This window comes from Haplochromis burtoni, unplaced genomic scaffold (assembly GCF_018398535.1).
Source record: "Haplochromis burtoni strain Fernald_Lab_line unplaced genomic scaffold, NCSU_Asbu1 Contig_719, whole genome shotgun sequence".
Taxonomy (NCBI): domain Eukaryota; kingdom Metazoa; phylum Chordata; class Actinopteri; order Cichliformes; family Cichlidae; genus Haplochromis; species Haplochromis burtoni.
The window spans coordinates 138,063-159,018 of NW_024583080.1; the positions used below are offsets into that span (position 1 = coordinate 138,063).

At 38.2% G+C, this 20,956-nt stretch overlaps 2 protein-coding genes across 2 annotated transcripts; one reads left to right on the forward strand and one right to left on the reverse strand.

The window, feature by feature from the left end:
• Positions 1-3,589: 3,589 nt before the first annotated feature.
• Positions 3,590-7,079, reverse strand: plaua (plasminogen activator, urokinase a). The gene is made up of 11 exons (XM_005950149.2): positions 6,936-7,079; positions 6,213-6,306; positions 6,092-6,125; positions 5,856-5,994; positions 5,690-5,772; positions 5,546-5,590; positions 5,273-5,453; positions 5,010-5,155; positions 4,771-4,911; positions 4,543-4,691; positions 3,590-4,134 (listed from the first exon to the last, which is right to left on the reverse strand). Exons 2-11 carry the CDS (start codon positions 6,261-6,263, stop codon positions 3,940-3,942), a joined length of 1,164 nt encoding a protein of 387 aa, XP_005950211.1. The 5' UTR covers positions 6,264-6,306; positions 6,936-7,079; the 3' UTR covers positions 3,590-3,939.
• Positions 7,080-11,426: 4,347 nt separating this feature from the next.
• On the forward strand, positions 11,427-19,741 carry LOC102311796 (inhibitor of nuclear factor kappa-B kinase subunit alpha). The gene is made up of 22 exons (XM_005950150.2): positions 11,427-11,720; positions 12,153-12,313; positions 12,404-12,498; positions 12,608-12,725; positions 12,810-12,879; positions 12,954-13,042; positions 13,143-13,232; positions 13,335-13,459; positions 14,975-15,082; positions 15,168-15,303; positions 15,439-15,639; positions 16,029-16,131; positions 16,535-16,658; positions 17,244-17,395; positions 17,494-17,555; positions 17,648-17,757; positions 18,079-18,128; positions 18,376-18,484; positions 18,604-18,751; positions 18,876-18,925; positions 19,153-19,252; positions 19,394-19,741. The coding sequence occupies exons 2-22, from the start codon at positions 12,209-12,211 to the stop codon at positions 19,451-19,453; spliced, it is 2,205 nt and encodes a 734-aa protein (XP_005950212.1). The 5' UTR covers positions 11,427-11,720; positions 12,153-12,208; the 3' UTR covers positions 19,454-19,741.
• Positions 19,742-20,956: the final 1,215 nt, after the last annotated feature.

Consider the following 20,956-nt stretch of genomic DNA (forward strand, 5'->3'; position numbering starts at 1 on the left):
ATTGACTTAACTTAAATGTTATGCGATCAAGTAACACATTAGTATTATGTACGTTGAATAATAGACACAATTACGTAGACTTGATTAGAAAAACATATGTTAACTTAACAAAAACATATATTTTAAGTAAAATGAAAATAAATAATTAATATACACTGAACAATCCACCTGATTCATTTTTTTGAGTGCAGTGAGAGCTCTTCCCAAATGACGTCATGCATGCTAATAGCCCCCAAAAAGGGAAAGTGTTGGGGTAACTTAATCTATTATGATTCAAGATAAGGGGTGGGGGCGCGCAATATCAAGGAAAGAACAAGGGAAGGTTGTAAACATATTGAGCTGTGACTCCCTGCAGACTCATAAAGGTCAGCTTTACATCTGTGAGACTGTAAGGGATAGAAAAGGGAGCAGGTTCTGCACCACCTAGTAGGCTCTAGTGCAGAAAAAAAATTGTTGGTGTGGTTTTATGAAGCTTCGAACCTACATCTGACATATGATCTCCGTCCATTAAAAGGTGGGTCAGGAGTTCATGTCTCCAGGCCTCAATGTGCAGGTCTAAATAAAGACCAAGGATTCAGCTTGCTGCAGTCTCGAGCTGAAAGGAGTCTCAAAGATTACAGCACAGCACCCACATGCTGTTTCTCTGCTTCTGGACTTTGGTGCTGAAGATAGGCTACTTAACAACCCAACTGACAATGCCCATGAATGTCATTTATACCTGCAGTTCTCGCTTGTGTGTGCATGCTTGCCGGCTTGTTTGCTGTCCCTGCACCTCATAATTGAATCTCTGCTAGGGAAAGTGGCGAACCCAGCAGCAAAAACTGCAGTATTCATAACCTCAAGACCCCAGATTAACCAAAGAGCCTGCAACCAAGTGTGGATGCATGTGGACAAAAGGTTACCCCCCCCCCCCCCCCAAATCAGACATAGTGGACTGGTTAGAAATGACCCCACAAATGTCCTCTCATCTCAGGAATTGTCCTTAAAGAGGAGTAAGAGTTGTACTCACTGCATCTCCAAACCATATACGGACTGAGGCAGAGTAGGAGATGCAATAAAGTAAACTGGTGTCTATGAGTAATTGAGGAGGGGTAGGACAGTCTCCGATTGGCTCCAGTAGCCCTGCTGTGAACTATCTGTATATGTGGACTTGTCCAAACAGACTTTGAAAGAAAACATTGCTGCAGGTTGTTAAGAGAGGCTTTAGAGTATGTGCTCAGAAATGACACAATGACCAACTGGATGTTGTGGTTGTTCACAGCAACACTGTGTATTCTGATGCTTTCATTGCACTTAATCTGTGTATCATGGCTGGAGCAGTGATGCTTAGTGCTCCCTTCAAATATTTCTTTTTGAGTGATTGTTGTTGTGGTATGTGGTCATATTGTGAGTCATGCTGTATGTCTGAGAAGATATGAGGTTTGGCCACTGTGCAGCAGAACCATGTTTAGTAGCACTGCCTGCACTTGCACATAAGCCACAGGTTCTTACTATACCACTACAACATGCAGTGCTGTGCAAATGTCTTTAGTCACCCTTGATCTAATCAGATGCTTTTCAGATAGTGTTACATGGTAATGCATGGTACTTTTCAATGTTCTGTATTCCATCACTTTTGAAAAGATTTTCAGTGAAAGATGTCCAAACCCTGACGTTTTCTCTGCTGTGGTTTACAGTAGACATGCACTGCTGTGCTTTCTCCTGACCTGCTCCATACATATTAACAACAATTTTAACCAAAAATGTAAAATTTGGATCCATCACACCTGTTTGTATTTTGGCATACCTCAGCCTTTTCTCCCCCATTCCCTTCATTAAGAATGGCTTCTTGACAACCACCCCTCCACTGAGACCATTTCTGATAAGGCTTTAGTGAAAAGTAGATGGATCACCTGAAGGCCCAGTTGTATTTTTCACATCTGGTGTCAGGGATTTGCTGGATTTTTTGCTATTTCTTAAAGATGCAACTTTCAGATATCGTTCATTTGCTGTAGATGCTATTTTAGGCCTGCTACTTCTTCTTTTGTCTTCCACTTGACCAGTTTCCTCAATTATATTTAAGGACACAAATCACATTGTGCTGGTGTATGACACGTTTTCAGCTAATAGCTCTCGGTGAATCACCGTGTTGGTGCAAAAAATATAATTTTATGCCTGTTATAATAAGAATAAATGGTTTGTTTTTGCAACAGGCTGATTGTAACAAAGTCACTAAAGATACAGTTTAAAATTTCTTTGCTAAACTGTTTGTTATGTGTAGGGAAAACACTGGTTAATCCTTTTAATTAGATGTTTTTTTATACTTGAATGATTCATAGGTCAGTGTTAAGTGGCTTAATAAGCAAAGAAAAACATTCTTTTCTGAAAGTTGTCAGGTAGAAGAAGTCGGCTGAAAATAAATACAAAAGTCAGACAGTCAGAGAAAACCTTGGAAAAGACTTTCAACTATTGCTCAAGACCACTTGGAAGCAGTAAACGGTGGTGGTGATTGCATGCAATAGTTCAGTATATATGTTTTCCTTTGCAACAAGATGAGTTGAGGATTTAGCATAATGACTTTGAAGATCTCCTGAGTTCACTTTCACTGAGAACTGTCAACAGCTTGACATTTGTTGTTTTTTATAGAAATGCTTCAATTAATAATTGATTAGGTTCCTTGAATTTTATTTGCGGTCTACACATTTGTAAGGATGAATGTTCTTATTTAGTAATCCCCTGACATTTTATCCAGCACCATCACATGATGACATTTCCTGGTTTAAATTACCAAATGTCACATACTTAATTGTGTCCAAGTGTAAAAGATAAACATTGTTAATCTGTTGACGTGCGAATCGAGCTCAAGACTTTTGTTTCTTATTAACCATTAATGCATTATCTTTTTTTTAAATTGTTTGTATTCAAATGCATTTTTAGCCTTTGCCTAAATAATAAATTGGGGCTAGAAACACAGATTCAAGTCCAGACAGTTAATCTGTGTTACAGGTACAGCAGGATAATGAGGTAAGGTAAGGAAGTTTTAGCAGATGCAGTCACAGAGTATGCCTCTGCAAGCGGCAGGTTTCTAAAAGTCTGGAAAACCACAGCTATGGAGGGTATGGGAAACAAGTGAGCAGGAAGAGTAGGAGTGGTTGAAGTTATAGTACAGGGCATGTGGGAGTGGTTGGATGTCAATCTACAGCAGACTGCTGTAGACAAAGAATGCTTTATCTGTGACAGAAGACAAATGCAAAGCAGTTTATCTAGTCTGGTGTCTTGTTTTGACCCCTGTTGTGTTTCCAGTCTATTGAGTTCTGGCTCCAAACTGCTACACAGCACACAGATCAGATATGAAACAAATCAGACGTCACTATTGTTTGCTCTAAAATACTTTTGTGATCTTTATTTTGAGGCTAAAAAAAGAAAATTTCACACAACAGTGCCCTCTGGTGTTTGACTTTGGGACTCTTTAGATTAGTCTGATTCAGCTACTCGGGTGGAATTCTTTAATTCTGTATAACAGGAAAACAAGTGGCCTTGCCATTTGTTATACATATAACCCAGGGATAAAAGAGACAGTAAAAATGAGTTGATAAATAAGCTTTTATTATATATATATATTTTTCATCAACAGCAGGACCAGCCTTTTATATGAAATTAAATTATTTGACATAAATATGTTTCCTAATTGCTTATTTTAAAAGTCAATAATAAATATGCAGAATACCTGAAAAATGCACAAGTAATAAAAATATATAATGCAACCAACAATTAAAGCAGTTTTTAAAATACTCTTTTTAAATATTTACATTAAATCGTTTCAGTGCAAAAACATGTTCACAGTAAGCGATGGTAGCTGCTCATAGAACAAAACCTGCAACATCTGCACTTGCTTGCATGTGCAAAAAGCTTGCTGCCTTTAGGGAACACTTAATAAATAAATACGATTCTGGGACAGTTTCATTTCAGGGGATACATCAGTCCTTTTGCGTATTTGATGAGTCCTGTTTTTCCTGCGATCCATGTGTTGTAGTTGGTGACCTTTGTGTAGACACCTGGTTTATTTTTCAAGGCACAGCCCTCACCCCAGCTCACCACGCCGAACAGAAACATCCGACCTGATGCTCCACACACCAAAGGACCGCCAGAGTCTCCCTGCGGAAAAGGGCAAAACAGCCAGGTGTTAAATAAAATTTCCAGGTTTATCATTATTTTGTTTCCTGATTCACTTTTTCCCTGACAAACAAATATTTTCATGTGAAAACTGTGAAAATATACTCAGAAGGTAACCCTTGGCATGTCTTGAGGTTGACAACTAGCAACAAATTTTAACCTAAAGGTAACTCATCTGACATTATGCTATTCAGCACTTTTCAATGTTAGCAAGTTTCTTCAAGAAGAGGAAGAAATACTCTTCAGATCCGCTTTAAAGCTGTCAAAGGTTATGATGCATGCTGCAATTCAAGTTACCACTTCTTCTAACTCGCTTCTCTTTTGATGTATATATTTAAAGCCAGCTCAAATGTCTTGTTTCCCATGGCATACCCTGCGCCCTGTCCTTACCTTGCAGGCATCAGTGCTCCAGTCAGGGCTTGCAGCACAGAACATGTTTTCAGTGATGCGTTTTCCGTAGTGCACTTCTTTGCTACAGTCAGCGTTGGACATCAGTTTTACCTCAGCCTTTTTCAGATACTGTGAGAACTGGAATGAGCCTGCAACAAAGTGTCAAATGTGAGAAAAGGTTGAGAGAGCAGAGCTCAGTCTAAAGGATGGAGGTCCTGTACTACTAACCTGCGCTCTCCTTCCCAAATCCTGCGATGGTGCAGGTAAATCCAGGAGGTAGCTCAGTGTGAAATGGAGGAAGGCAAGCTATGCGTACAGAAGCTGATTTAGCTGCACGTCCTCCATCTCTGCTTTTGAGCTTAATCAGAGCTGAAATGTAAAAATAAAAACACCCGTAAGTTCTGTGCTCAGAGCAGTTCTTTATATGTGTATATGCACAGTTTAGTCACAACAGAGTTTGTGCTCACCTATGTCGTTATTATAGGTAATATCATTATATCCTTCATGCATGATGAGTCTTTCCACAGCAAACTTCTGCTCACTACTGGCATTCGTTTCATTAATGGCACTCTTTCCCAGGTATATGGACAGATGTGTGAGTTTGGTATTCTCACTGAACAAAAACCAAACACACAAATGTGTAAACATGTCACACACCAATATGAATGATTTTGAAATTACAGTGCGATGACTTCATTGGAGGAAATAACACGGTGCTTTGTTTTCTCACCCATCAGAGAAGCAGTGAGCTGCAGTGAGAATCCAGCTTGGTGAAATGAGAGTACCACCACAGAGGAAGCCATAGCGCTTATGAAAAATGGCAGCAACCCATGGCTGCGACTCTATAGTTGTGAAAGAGCCTCCTACAATTTTATGAATCCTCCTCTCAGATGTCTCTCCACATGTTTTCTCTGGAAGGACACATGGGATAAGTCAGCGGGAGCTAATAAAGAGAATCATACCTTGTGATTTAGGAAAAACTGGATTTAAACAACAAAATTACCTGTATCTACAGGTAGTTGAGGAGGCGTCTGTAGTGGTGCAAAACCTTCGTTGGAATAGAAAACAGAAAGCATTAGAAAAATTCAAACCAATCTTCAATAAAATATAGCAAATAGAAAAAGTAAATCACCAATATGAGACTTACATGTGGGAATATCACAGTTTTCTTTCACAGCCCTTCTTTCTCTTGTGACAAAGCACCATGGCATGTCAGAATTGTCAGGATTCCTAAAGTACAATTATATTAAACATGGGTTACCTGTTGTCAGACATACAGTATAAAAACATCACATTGGTAGCCCAAAGCATACCTGCAGTAACGATGTCTGCCAAGTCCATTTACATTTTTCCATTGAGGTTTAACCCTGTTCCAGTAGAGACACGTGCGACCGGTGGATGACTTGTCAATATTTCCTCTGTATTCACTCCCATCTCCAGACAGACACCGTTCTGCAGATCACAGCACAAAGAGGGGTGAGAACATTTAATGCATGCTGTAAAAGTATAAACCTTAAGAACTTTACCTAAACCCACTGAAATGACTTACGTCTTGCTTGTTTGGATGATCTTTGTGAAAAAGCCTGAAAGAAGCATAGAGAAACTTAGTCATACTGAAAAATTTAAAACCTTCTGACCTCCATCAGAATAGCTCTTAAACCACCTCTTACCACATCCACGCTGACCGCTGCAAGGATGGCAACGAGGACAAAGAGATTCATCTTCACTTCTTGTTTTGCTTCTGTTTTTTGGGGATATTTTTGTCTGTGAATTTACAGAAAAGGAACACAACAATCGTGGGTAAATGGAAGGAAACTTGCTGTCCCCTTATATGGTGCTTATCGTTCAACACATGACGGAGACGTGTGACCGCTACGAAACCGCTTTCTTGCTCCGGTTTTTAAATGTGAAGAGTGACGAAATGTTTAATGTCATGCCAAACCAGTTCAATATTCAACATACAAACACAAAGAAAACACCTCATGTTCTTTCGCCATGCCACTGACATAGATATTAACTTCCTGACGAAACGCTGCATTCTTGAGGTTTTAATGTGAGAGCGACAGATAGAGGATGTCCATCGTGTGCAGACTTTAAACAATCTAGCACTACAAACAGCATAATATCTACGCTGATTAACAGTAAAGTCTGCGCACAACCTTATATCACATTATTATTGCAATGTGTGCAGTTCAAACTATGAATTTCTAGATATTCTAAGAACACAATGTCAATTTGATAATGACATAAGAAAATAATTGTGTGGTTAACTTTCAGTGCGCTGTGTTTGACATCAAACAGCTTCATATCTAAGAAATCATGTTCATTCTTAAATATAACTAAAACAGCTGACTGTCTAAAAGTCTAAGACACTTTGCAAGAGAAGTGTTTACCTTTAATTCCAGACTTTCAGTGCCAATGAAGACTATTATTTCTTCCAGTTGACTCTCCTCTCTGTATCTTCTGATATGCACTTGTACTGTTTACGTACTCAGGCTCACACTGATGGTTGTTCTGGTGTTTCTGCTGTGACTCTGCTTGTGTTTCCTCCCTTTTAAATTACCGTGACTGCAAGTGGGAGGGAATTTGTCATGTCCTGTGACACACATCCAGTGAACAGCCCCTTCCTCTTAAGAAAAATAAAAAAAATATATATCCAAAATTGGTCATGTGTACACTGAAACATGTGATTGAAGAATTGCTGTCCAGAATTTGTGGACAGAGTCGGTTACAAAAAACAAAACAACAATAAAAAAAAACGTAAAATAAGACCACAAAAAAGAAAAAAAATGTAATAATAAGTTTAATAAATTGCAAAATGTAAGAATAAGTCTCTAATCTGTACATCATTTTTCATAATCTTTTCGTGTACATGGAGCTTACATGAAAGTTCTGAAAATCTGACAATGGTTGCTTAATATCGTCTGTACTGCTTTCATGACATTACAGTGACTGTGCTCAGAGATTAGTCTAAGGCTCTAAATCTATTATGTTAAGCTCTGACGGACTCTGTCCTAGCTGTGTGTGTTATAGCAGAGCCTTAAAGTCTATAGACTGTCAAAATAGCAAACAAAGATTTTTTTTATTTATTTGGAAAAAGTGATTTCAAATGTATTAACCATTAAAAATGCAATGTCAAACTTCTACATACAGTCAGTTTGGACATAGACAAAGTTTAATAATCTGCCTCTCTTTCTTGATGCATTTTTCTTCCAGCCACTCTGGGACAAGTTAAGTTTTGGTTTTATCTGTCCAAAGATATGTTGTTGTTTTTTTAATCGTGCGGGCTCTTTTAGTTCAGATGTTTTCTGGAACATGCAGATACTGACAGTTTTAAACCCTCAGTATTTGCATTCATGAAATCCTCTCTTGATTGTAGATCATGTTATTGACTTTATTACATGTTTTTTAGTTATGGAAATAAATCTGCAATGATCACCGAAGCAGTCCTGTGGGTCTACAGATTGTTGACTTTGCCACTCTTAAAGTTTTTCTCTCCCTAATTGATTTGTTTTCATTTTTCAGCCTAATGATGGCCTCCTTCATGTGCACCAACAGCTCTTTGTACCTTGTATTGACAGTTCTAGTGAAAAGCTACCAAATGTGTGGGCTCAGCTGGCCGTGTAACTGTTTTCAAGTCAATCATCCAATTACTTTGAGCCTTACTACAAAAATTGCAATTTTTTAAAATAAAAATACTTCAAATTAAACCTAAATTAAAGTTAATCTTATTTAAAAATCAACCATGGAGGTGTACAGAAGCAAATTTAATAACAATGAAAAACTGACTGTACAGCCTTTTATATTCTTTTTCCTTGCTGCATTAATTTATAATCTCTGCTGAAGACTGATAAATTAAAAAAAACAACATTTTTACCAGTTCTCTTTTATAGACTTTTATATCTTTATTACTAAAAACAAAAAACCCAAACAACCTCCCACCCCTCACAAATTGCACCTATGTTTGCTTGTAAAAAAGAAAAGAAAAGCAGCAGCTGTTAAAGTTCTCATTGTTTCTGCGCACTAACAGCCTCATACTATTTCCTGTACAACAATAGCCATTGTTATGAATTTTATTTGGAAATTTCTTGACTGAACAAATTACCTCATTTGATGCTTGTGTTAGTCACGCTTCCTCTTTGATGATGATGATGATAGCCAAATTTTGCACTTTGTGCAAAATGTTTGGGACTCATGTCCAGCACAATGAAACGGTAAGCCAAGACATTACTGCCTCTGAAAGGAGATATGCAATAAAAGCCTAATTTAACTAACACAGCCAGGTGTTCAGCCAAAAGGGGAACTACATGTTAAAATTACCCAACCCTGGGAAACCCAGGATAGTTGTGGCTGGAGTCAGCTGCAACCCGAAGTGTTGATTTTGTCATTTTGACTCCAGGAGTTTCGTTTTTATGCATTTGATTTACTCTTGCACAGTTCTTTTGGACTGTTAATCTTTTAATTATTACTGTTGAGCTACAATGGTAAGAGGTAATGCTACTGTAAATAAAGGGTGGGTCTTCTTTTAGTACAAAAATGCAGTACTGAATTGTTTTACTTAAATAAAATAACATTTCTTTGAATTTTCTTTCATTTCCAATTATTGAGTAGCTTAAAGTAAGTTTTTATCTATGCTTTTCCCACACACACTAGTCTTTATATGACACGCCAACATGACGTATTCTTCTTTAGCTTTCATGTCATATCCTGTTGGTTTTCTAGCTTATACACTTTTAGACCAATGGGAACCATGATAAACATCTGTGTGAATAAAGTGGAAGAGGTGATAATGACACACACCTTCACAGAACAAAAGTAGATTCATATTTTTTCCATCTTGTACCATATTTGAATAGAGTAACTTTGCAGAAATGCATGCACTTCTGACTGAATCATCTTTAAATAATCAGAATTCATATCTGCGTTTTGTACTTTTTAATTTTAGAAGTTAATTATTATTTTTATTTTTCTCTTTTTTTTTGCATTTCAATATAGATTCTTTTAAAGAGGAATAGCTTTATCACACCTCTTACACCATCCTTTAATTTATTGCAAGTCTAGGGCTTAGTTTAAAAAATCCCCTCTCGATCTCCTTTCTTTGGTATGCAGATGACTCACAGATTTACCTGCTACTGAAGCATAATCCATGATTTCTTTGAAGGCCTTACAGGTCTGTCTGGAAGATGGTAAGTCATGGATTCCTTTAAATTTTTTCAACTGAGATTACCAAAACACAGAAGTAATTGCATTGGGTGGTCCTGACCTCAGTTCTTTTACAATTTAGCACACTTTGAGCAAATTTAATCTAACGTTTCACACATTAACAGAGTAATGCTTCTTCCATCCATAGCTACTTGCAGAAGTGAAGCCATTCCTCTGTTTCAGAGTCTTTGAGAGAGCTATCCATGCCTTCCTGTTATCCAGACTTGACTAATATAATAATTTTTATTTAGATGTCTTCTGTTTACTGAGGTACTTTCACTTTATGTTTCCTTCCTTAAATTCTGTCATTTTTTCACATCATTTTAAGTTATTTGATTCATTTAGATGTGTAACACTTTGATCAACAGCTGTTCTCTTTCTCTCTTCTATATAAATATATTTGACTTGACTTAAAATAAAACATGAATAGTGGATTAATGAGAAATTTGTGTCACCTGTGTTCTCAGGTTCTCTGTATTCAATCACAAATTACTCACTTCTGCTTTTCAGGGAAATTATTATCAGAAAGGTTTTGAGAATTTCAAAAGTAAGCAGTTTTGAAAAAGACCCACCTGCACGCAATCACATACTTTGATTAATGAAATCTGTCTGGTTTTTAAAACCCGACAGCAAATGCAACAACAGAAAAGACAGCTGCAGGAAGGAGCATCAACACTGCTTTGTCATTACATCAGCTTGTAATCACATTTTAAATGGTGCAATCACATTGCCTCATTTATTGTACTTCTTCTTTGAGCTCATGTTACAAGAAATTATGAAATTGTAATTTATCCCAGACAATACAATCTCTATTTATTTATTACATCATCTGCTCTAGGTATTTATGCTATTTCTTATTTTGTCCTCTTATCACCAATAGAGTTTTAGACTAATAACTCTTTGGGAATCCGTGATTTTATGCCCATCAAACTGGGTTATCTTTGGTATTTTTTGTATAATCACCTAATTAAATAGGAGCTAAATATGTGTTTATGTGACAGGCCGTTAGTAACAAAGAGCCCGAAGAGAGAATCTAAAATTGCTTGGTAGGTTGTGGTAAAGTTGCCTTTTACGTTTAGCCACAACACTGATTCATCACTTCAGTTAGTGTTTTTATGCTTGAATGATTCATAAGTCAGTGTTAAGTGACCTGTAAAAGATTCCACTGAAAACGGTCAGGCACAGGAAGTAGACTGAAAATGAGTCAAAAGTAGTCAATCTCCAGATAAAAACTTTAAAAGACCCTCAAAAACTCTAAGAACTACTACTCATGATCACTTTTAAAATTAAAATAACCTCTGTCTCCTTGGAAGTAAAATATTAGGCAGTGAGGGGTGGCCGAGACTTCTGCACAGTGCTGTATATAAATTCCTATTGTCTTTCAGCTTGTGCAGTGTACCGGTTGACTGTAGCTGTAGACATTGCACCACCTAGTGAGGAAACGAAGACATTACTATTTTTTAAAAGAAAAACATTTATTCTTGGTAAGAAATTGGTACAGCTTTTGTCGTTAAGCAAACAACCCAGATCATCATATATATATATTGATATATAATTTTGTGAAATTAAAAGAAAAACGTGACCCATTATTCACTGAGTTGCTTGGAAATCCCCCATCAAGTGGACAGACCTAAACCCCCATGTGTTCTGGGCCTGCCTGCTACGCATGCGCAGAAACTACGCCTGCCTGTCAGAGAGAGTGTACTTTCACTTTACATCGAAGTCGAGCTGTTTTTCAGTCGTTGTTGCCTGCCGGCCAAAACTACAGAAAGAACTACCACGCAAACTTCATCATTGAAGCCCTGTTTGATGGTCCAGTAGGGTAAAAGTGAATTTTCGCGGGCTGAGTCGGTGTATTTTAAACACTACATAGGAAAACGACCCGTAAACAACACTTAAAGCTAACTGAAGCAACAATGCTCTGACACATACAAAGTAAGCTAACTCTCCTCTGCCGACTCTGAGCTTCTGCACAGGTAAGTTGATTACATTTGTGAAGCAGGTTATGCTTTTAATTTAAAAGAATGTACAACTAGTCAAGTTATCTCTGAGTTATCAGACTGGCACTAAATCGTTACAACCGTCCCACAACAACAAATGACCAAAACAGATAGTTAGCTACAGTATTATAAAGCCTTAGTTACTGTAATTACAGCAGGAATAAAACATAAAAAATAAACCAACAACTACATAAGAAGCAATTAGCTTCAAGTGTAGAAGATTATATAAATTGGTATATGATAACCATGTTTAATGGATTCACTCACCTCTGTTATTCACATAAGAATGAATAGAATAAGAATGCACTATTGCATAAACGCATACTGTACAAAGCACCATACCGCTAACATTACCTGTTAACAGATAAGATGTAAATAATAACCTAAAAACTTTTTTTTTTCTGATAGCTGAAGGCCCTTACAAACTACCTCTGGTGCCTGGTGATTGCAGCAGATCTGACAGTATGGAGCGGGCTGCACTCAAACAGAGCCAGCCTTGTGGCTCTTGGGAGATGAAGGAAAGACTTGGGACGGGAGGCTTTGGGCACGTCTACCTATACCAGCACCTTGTAAGTTCTGTCATCCATCTGTACATCTCTGAAAACATGAACCGGGTGTGCCTTTGATTTGTTTTAACTCCCTGTATGTGTTCGCAACAGGAGTCAGGAGAGAAGATTGCTGTGAAACTTTGCAGACTGGAGCTGAACTCTAAGAACAAAGACCGCTGGACGAGAGAGATTCAGATCATGAAGAAGTGAGCAGTAATTGTCTGTTTGAACAGACAGGGTGTTATTTGAACCTATTTCACTGTACATTGTGTTGTTTTCTACTGTGACAGCGAGTTTGGTGCTCTTTATGTGCAGACTGAATCACGTGAACGTTGTTCAGGCCAGAGATGTTCCAGCAGAGTTGAGCTCCATTGCGATAAATGATCTACCACTGCTAGCCATGGAGTATTGCTCAAAAGGAGACCTACGCAAGGTAGCACATGGATATTTAATAAAAACCCTAAACATTTTTTTGTCTTTTAAAGTATCCAAGTAACCAATATAATTCTTTATTCAGGTGCTGAATAAACCAGAAAATTGTTGTGGCCTAAAGGAGAGTGAAGTCCTTGCACTGCTCAGTGACATTGGTAATATTTTTAATCAGTTTTACATTATTTAAAAAAGTCATACATATTGATGCGTAATCTGTACAATTTTACAGGTTCTGGTATTCAATATCTCCATGAAAATAAGGTCATTCACAGAGACCTAAAGCCAGAGAACATAGTTTTGCAAGAGATTGATGGGAAGGTAAACTAGCTTTTCTTTTGTACATGCACGCACAAGTTTTGAATACACATAATATGACTTTGTATTCCTTGCTTTCATTATGGAAATATGTTTCCTCCAGCACGTGCATAAAATCATTGATCTTGGTTATGCAAAAGACTTAGATCAGGGCAGTCTCTGTACATCCTTTGTTGGAACTCTCCAATATCTGGTAAGTGTTGTTTCACAAATATATTCCTTTGCTGTCAATGTGTTTTTAATATATGTTAAAAATCAGACCCTGTTATTATTAACTTGTCTGTCTGTATGCCAGGCCCCAGAGCTGTTTGAGAACAAGCCTTACACTGTAACGGTGGACTACTGGAGCTTTGGAACAGTAATCTTTGAATGCACTTGTGGCTTTCGCCCCTTTCTTCACCACATGCAGCCTGTACAATGGTGAGTCAACATAGCAACAATGCATGAATACTCGGGAATCTGGGCGTTAGTGAACTTCCAAATTAGTAAGGCCATTAACGCCTCTATAATGTGAGAGTTTATTATTCCTCTCCTTATTTTTGTCACATAAATACTGTTACAATGGTAGATTTTCAGAGTGAACATGGTCAGCATTTCCAATAAAGAGACCAAATGTTGTACAAGGTAACATCTGAGTCAGAACCTCAAGGTACTCTTGCCTCTGTATGATGTCAGAAAGAGGGAATATCCATAATATGTTCATCCTGGGCACATAACTCTGGCTGTGAACACTGAATTCCCACCCACCCAATGTTCACATATTTTTTTTGCAATCAGAAGAAAATTGGCCTAAAGGGAGACAAGTTAAAACAATTTGTTTTGGATAGCGGATGAACTGAAGGGCTGCACCAGTGTAAGAGATACACTATATGGACCGGGCCACCTACTCCTAAAACCTACAGGAGCTGCTCCACCATAGAAACCTGTGCCACGAAGCTCCTGGGGCACAGTTTTTGTGTTGATTTTATCATTAACTGCAGGTTTACAACTCTGCAGTTAATGATTCAGCAGAGTGCTGGCAATTATCCGCCCCAGCACTTGGTGACCACTCTATAACTTTACATGGTTTGCCACTGTGTGGCTGAGTTGGTGCTGTTCCCAAACACTTCCGCTAATCTTGAAAGAAATTTCACAAACTCACTTGTTGTAATGGTGGATGACAACAGCTTTAACAGAGCCACATTCAAAATTCAGCAAGCTGATTAGAGAAATCCAGTCTTTCACAAATGTTCGTAAAGGCAGATTGCAAGGCTAGATACTCGATTTTCTTTACACCGATGGCAATGAGACTGAAAGAATCTGAATTCAAAGATTAAGAGATGTGACCCAATACGATATAATGAATATTTTGAACTGAATCATGCAAAACTACCCCAGTAGAATCTAGGAATAAAAATATGGGGCTAGAAATCGAAACATCACTGGTAAACGTTCTGATTTTGACACCTCTACGCAGCTGATGTGCTACGTAAATACAAATAAAGCCTCTTAGTAAGGTGTCGTTCCATCACTTGCTGACACAGCAGCTAAAATGTGCAATGTTTACTCAAGTCTCTGTGACTCCACTGGAGGAGTGGTGCACCATTCATTCAGAAGATATTCACTCATTTTGTGTTTTTGTTATGGTGGTGTATACTGCTGTCTACCATGTATCACTAAAATGTCCCTTAAAATTGGGTCAAAAATGCCAGAACATATGATTCATATCATTTGTATCATCCTCATGGATAAATTATCTGCCTTTATTGTGTTTCTACTGGGGCTTTATGACAAATTTAGGGCTCCCTATCTGGATTTTTACCTTAATTACTGTTATTTATCCTCTTCATAGATGGAAAAAACACCTGTGTAATGTGAAGACCTGTTAATAAAAGTAGAAGTAATGTAAAGAGAGAGCATGGGCTTTGTTTTTAACGTGTTTTCCTGCTTTGGTAGGACAAGCAAAGTCAAGAACAAAGGTCCCAAAGACATCATGGCAGTAGAAGATATGAATGGAGAAGTCAGATTTTCTACACATCTTCCATATCCCAACAATCTCAGCAGGTAGACTTAAAAGACACTTTTTGTACCCAACAGTTGAGCTTCTTTCATTATAAGTAGCATCTGACCTCTCTGAATTTGTTTCAAGGCCGCTGCTGGAACCAGTCGAGTCTCTTCTCCAAATGTTGTTATTGTGGGACCCTGCGATGCGTGGTGGCGGCCTGGATCCTGGCGCAAACAAGCCGTACTTCTACACAGCTCTGCAGAATATTCTCAACATGAAGGTTAATATTTTGAACCTTGCTACACTCACTTAAACCAGGTTATATGGAATGCTTTTGTGGGTTTATACATGTGACCGGACTGAGAAAGGATAGCAAGCAAAAGAAGCCTGTCATTCTGCATATTTATTTCTTCAGATCATTCATGTGTTGGATATGACCTCAGCCCAGCTGCATTCAGTGGTTTTGGGTGCTGAGGATAGTTTACACTCCCTGCAGCTTAGCCTGCAGACGCAGACTCAGAGTCACATCCCCCCGCTGAGTCAGGAGCTGCTGTTGGAGACGGGAATCTCCCTTGACCCTCGAAGACCGCTCGCGCACTGTCTGCCAGATGGACTGGTATGTGACACATAAAAACAAATATGAAATGTGAAACAGGTGCAGACCTGTGACCTACTTTTTTTCATCTTAAACATTTTGGTTGTTTTGAAATATTGGGGTTTTTCCAGAGTTAAACTGCTTTGTTGTTGTCATGTTTTAACAGTGTGGTAAATTTAACTGGAATCGACTGTTTCCAGCTGAATCCAGCAAAGAGCGAAGTAAAAATTAAGCAAGTCAGATTAGTCAGTTATTACTGACAATGCTGAATATATAGGAATGACTTGTTTCCAGTCTCTGGAATAATCCAGCAGGAGAGTGTTTGTTATTACCGATGATTATTAGTTAAACATTAAACATTGCTTAAACACATGATTATACCCAGAACAATATTCATTCTCTGCTTTCAGCGTGGCTGGGACACCTTTATAGTCTACCTGTTTGATAAGAGCCTAACCAAGTACTCTGGACCGCTGACTGCCAGACCTTTGCCAGACAGTGTCAACTTTATTGGTGAGCTATAAAACTGTATATTGAGCTCGTAAACATTACTCAGCAGATCTTTGGAGATTGTCCTTTAGCCTTGGAAGATAGTGACTAAGAAAATTGTGAGTGGTTACATGAAGCCATTTATTTAACTTTTAAAAGTCTCAGATCCATGAATATCCCTCAGCTGTCTTAAACATCTCGTTAAATTAGTATATCTTTATGAGGTTCTTAACTGATGGAGATCTTACATAATGTTTACATAAAGGTTAATTACAGGAAGTGAACAAACCTAGGTGGCAGTGTGCATAATTATAATGAGATTTGGGTCTTTGTGAATGCTTTTTAGAAGCATGAAGCAAAATTGTTTCAATGTGGTGTCTAAATCAATGTGGTATTAACTAACTTTGTGTACTCTCTATGGTCTCAGTGAGGGAGACTAAGACACAGCTGCCACTGTCTGCTCTTAGAAAGGTGTGGGGTGAAGCGGTCAGCTACATCTGTGGACTGAAAGAGGATTACAATCGCCTATACCAAGGGCAGAGGGCTGCTATGTGAGTGCATAAAACACCACGCATAAAAAATGCACTACTTCAAGAAATTACCTGAACATTTGATAATCAGTAAATAAGTCAAATCAGTAAAACACAAAGTGGGTTACATCAGTTTGTCCAGTTGGGAAGCACACTGGACAAACTGTGAATCTGTGAACCTGTTTCACCTGCTTTGGTGCAAATAAAAGTGACAACAGGAGCGCTAAAAAGACAGAAAAAGATAATCCCAAAAAGTTTAGCAGGTGGTGGCCAAAGACCATTGCTTTCTCCTTATCCCTCCTGACTGAGCTTTGCATTTTGCAAGTGCATTTGTCATTGATATTAGCGTCAGCAAACCAAGAGATACCACGAGATATTGAGAACAATGAGAGGGCCTTAGAAGAACCTGATCTCATCTCAAGAGAACAGGGCACCACTTTTATTTGCACCAAAGCAGGTGAAATAGATTTGCAATGCTTTATGTTTCATTCCTTAAGTTTAACTGACTTTGTGTAATACTGTGATGAAGGAGTGATCCCTTAATTGTCTTTTGGAGCAGTGTGCATTCAGGTACTCAAACGTTTTAACATGTATGTGTCTACGTAGGCTGAGTTTGCTACGCTTCAACACCAACTTAACGCGCTACAAGAACATGCTGTTCTCCCAGTCGCAGCAGCTCCAAGCCAAACTGTCTTTCTTTAAGACGAGCATCCAGCATGACCTTGAGCAGTACACCAAGCAGAGCAAGGCTGGGATCTGTGAGTGGATGCTACTGTCCTGTTACAACACTGTTAACTCATTACTGAAGTCTTAACTTGACTATATCTTATTGTTGTGCTGTTGTTGTTATCTGAAGCTTCGGAAAAAATGCTGAAGAAATGGCATGAAAATGAAGAGAAAGCTGATGAATTTACAAAGGTGAGGCGGTTTTAAATTCAGTAATTCTTCACAAACTTTCTTTAAAGTTTAAAGACAGCTAAGAGTGTTTTGGTTTGGGTTTTTTTCTGCAGGTTGCAGATGTGGGGTATCTGGATGAAGAGATAGTGGCTCTACATTCGGAGATTGTGGAGCTCCAAAGGAGTCCTTTTGCTAGGAGACAAGGAGATGTGATGGAGCAGCTGTGAGTATATCTGTGATACAAACTTATACTATAGCCCTCTCTTGTAACACCATAGTAAAAGTCCAGTGTAAGAACTGGATTATATTTTAAGGGAGGCTTATGTACTGTATAATTTACTTTATTGCTTATACTACTCTTTAGAAATCCCTATTAGACTAAAAATAAAAATGGAAAATGGTCTTAATTGTCCACATTAGCTTCACGTAAACATCAGAATACTTTTCGGAGGGATTTTATCATATGATTATTTGGAGAGAAATGTAAGCATATCCTTTAAAAATAACTGCCGTATGCATGTGTTTATTCTGTCTACTTGTTTAGTGAGCAAAAGGCTATTGAACTCTACAAGCAACTTAAGGCTAAATGCAAAAGTAAGTACAAGTCATTCCAAAAATAAAATAGCAGAGATGCTTTTTGCCAATTAGAGTGCAGGTAAAGCTGATAAAGCTTCTAATAAACAAGTTACAAACTGTGCAAAAGGTCTTGTTGATCAAATGTATCATTTTGGTCCCAAAAGATTTTTCAAATTTTTTTTAGATTAAAAAACAGAAGTTATGGTAGTTGTGTAGTATATCCAAATATTTTATGTAAATGATTGTGTAAGTGTGTCTTCTGCAGCCTCTGACCCTCCACATGGCTACAGTGACAGTTCAGACATGGTAAAGACCATTCTTCAGACAGTTCAGAACCAGGACAGAGTGCTGAAAGACATGTACACCCACCTGAGGCAAGTTTAATTTTAACAGACACACACAAACATGTCTAGTTTAGCCCACCTAAGGCACAATTTTACAGTTCCCTGCGGGCCACGTGTGATTTTTTTTCCATCTTTCTCTTTCTCTGTAGCACAATTCTGGTGTGTAAGCAGCGCATCATGGATTTGTTCCCTAAACTGGAGAAGGCGTTAAAAAACATAACAACTGCAGAAACAGTAGTGATGCAGATGCAAGTGTCGAGACAGAGAGAGTTCTGGTACCTTCTCAAGATTGCCTGTGTAAGCATTTAATAGTTGGCACAGCAGAAAATATTCTTGGGGATGAGCAGTGTTTAGGGAACATAAAGGTTTGAATATAGTCAAATGAGACTGTTGCTAATACAGGGTGTGATTGTGTTTTCAGGCCCAGAGCAGTTCTCCATCTCCTTCACTTACACAGCCTTCCACTGACAGGTGAGATCAGTTTAATATCTGAAAAATACTACTGAAGTTAACAGCTACAATAATCTGTCACACTGTTTTGAGATTATCTCCCAAATGTAAGGATTTTATGTGTAGTTTAGAAGATGAATCTTTGCACAAAACCACCACTAGAGGTCACTCTTTGGTCTTTAAAATCTCAGTTTGTAGGGGGGAAAAAAAGACTCCCAACCCTCCTTATAGTCTGTTTTTTCTTTCAGTGAAACAGTTCATCATTTACTTGATGAAAATCAACGATATCTGAGTCAGCTAACGTCTTTACTGCAAGACGCTACCCAAGAGATGGAGCACAGTATTATGGTATGGCAGAGATGTGTTTTTATGTTCTGCTCATGTATATCAGCAAATTACCAAGTTGTTTTTTATTAGAGCACTAATTAACAGCTAATTATTGGAGACTGGCACAAAAGTACTGAGCGAATATGTTGCTTCTCTGTGCAGGATCAGGATTGGAGCTGGACTCAGTATGGAGCAATGAAAGTGAAGCCTCAGACGCTCTAGAAACTCACCAGATATCACACACTTTAAAAAGTGCTCTATCAGAGTCACACTATGTGAAAGCTTTGTTATTCCTCACAGTGTCCTTTACATTTATGTAATGCTGTTGACTAGAATGTATGAAACAGCACGATGTGGTAAGCTACAGACAATTTAATTTGAAGTATATTTTTGAATGTTAAAAAATATTTCCAGCTGTAGATACAAGATATTTATTTTACTGGCAATACTGACTAAAGGTAAAAACTGCTGCTGTGCATGATTGAATGTGAATAAATTTCTAGAAACTTATAGTACATGTACAAGGTTTTGAATTAGTTCAATGTTTAGTTTCTATCTGCACGGGTGAAACTTTTTTACATTCACACAGTGGAGCACACACAAAATGCAGGTTTAAAATTCTCCTGGGATTTGCTGAAATCCAAACTGCAAGAATGCAGAAAAGTCTAATGTAAAATATGATGCAAAACCAGACAATAGTCTACGATACTGTATTTGTACTGACAGTAAAGGGAAATAGGAACAAAACCTGTGATATGCCAAATTACACAATAATTGGGCCTTGCAATAATTTGAAGAAAACAGTAAATATCAGATGATCGCCTGTGAGTTAGCGCTTTGGCAATAGTTGGAAGGAAAAACTCCCTTTTAACATGAAAAAGCTTGGCTGTGTGTCGCAACCAGTTTGGGGTGAGAGGACAAACGTAGAACAAAGGCATGCAGTGGAAGAGAGACAGAGATGAATTATAACTAATACTCAAAAGGAAAGTGGTGTATAAACACGCAGGAAGAGAAAAGACGTGTGTGAAGAAGAAACACTGTGCATCATGAGAGCCCCTAGCAGCCTAGGTCTATTGCAGTGTAACTAAGGGAGGATTCACCTGATCCAGACCTAACTATATGCTTTATCAAAAAGGCAAGTTTTAAGCCTAAGTGTAAAAGTAGAGAGGGTATCTGTCTCCTGAATCCAAACTAGGTGGTGGTTCCACAGAAGAAGGGCCTGAAAGCTGAAGACTCTGTCACCAATTCTACTTTTAAAGACTCTGGTAACCATAAGCAAGCCCGCAGTCTAAGCACAAATAACTCTAATGGGGTGATAGAGTACTATAAGGCCATTAAGATAAGATAGGGACTGATTATTCAAGACCTTGGTGAGAAAGACTTTAAGTTTATCCTGCTTTTAACAGAAGATAAGCCAATATAGAATAAAAATGCTCTCTCTAGTCCTTGATCATCTGAAGGCTTTTCAGTGAATTTTTCACACATTCTGATAATAACGAACTACATTAGTACAATGTACGAAGAGGACTCTCCATGTACATGAACAAACTGGGTTCTATTACACAACTGGCACCACCGGGCCCTCTGACCACCACCAGTAGGCAAACATGGGGTTAGTATCTTGCCCAAGGATATTTGGCATGCAGCCAGGAGGCAGTCTGGGATCGAACCACCGACCTTCTGATTAGTGGCTGACCTGCTCTGCCACCTGAGCTACAGCCACCC

Excerpts from the sequence above, each read along its gene's own strand:
- plaua (XM_005950149.2), bottom strand. The coding sequence starts at position 6,263 with ATGAATCTCTTTGTCCTCGTTGCCATCCTTGCAGCGGTCAGCGTGGAT. Across the intron at positions 6,126-6,212 it reads CAGCGGTCAGCGTGGATGTG|GCTTTTTCACAAAGATCATC; the intron begins GTAAGAGGTGGT and ends TGCTTCTTTCAG. Across the intron at positions 4,692-4,770 it reads ATTTGGGAAGGAGAGCGCAG|GCTCATTCCAGTTCTCACAG; the intron begins GTTAGTAGTACA and ends ACTTTGTTGCAG.
- LOC102311796 (XM_005950150.2), top strand. The coding sequence starts at position 12,209 with ATGGAGCGGGCTGCACTCAAACAGAGCCAGCCTTGTGGCTCTTGGGAG. Across the intron at positions 12,314-12,403 it reads TCTACCTATACCAGCACCTT|GAGTCAGGAGAGAAGATTGC; the intron begins GTAAGTTCTGTC and ends TGTTCGCAACAG. Across the intron at positions 17,758-18,078 it reads GGAGATGTGATGGAGCAGCT|TGAGCAAAAGGCTATTGAAC; the intron begins GTGAGTATATCT and ends CTACTTGTTTAG.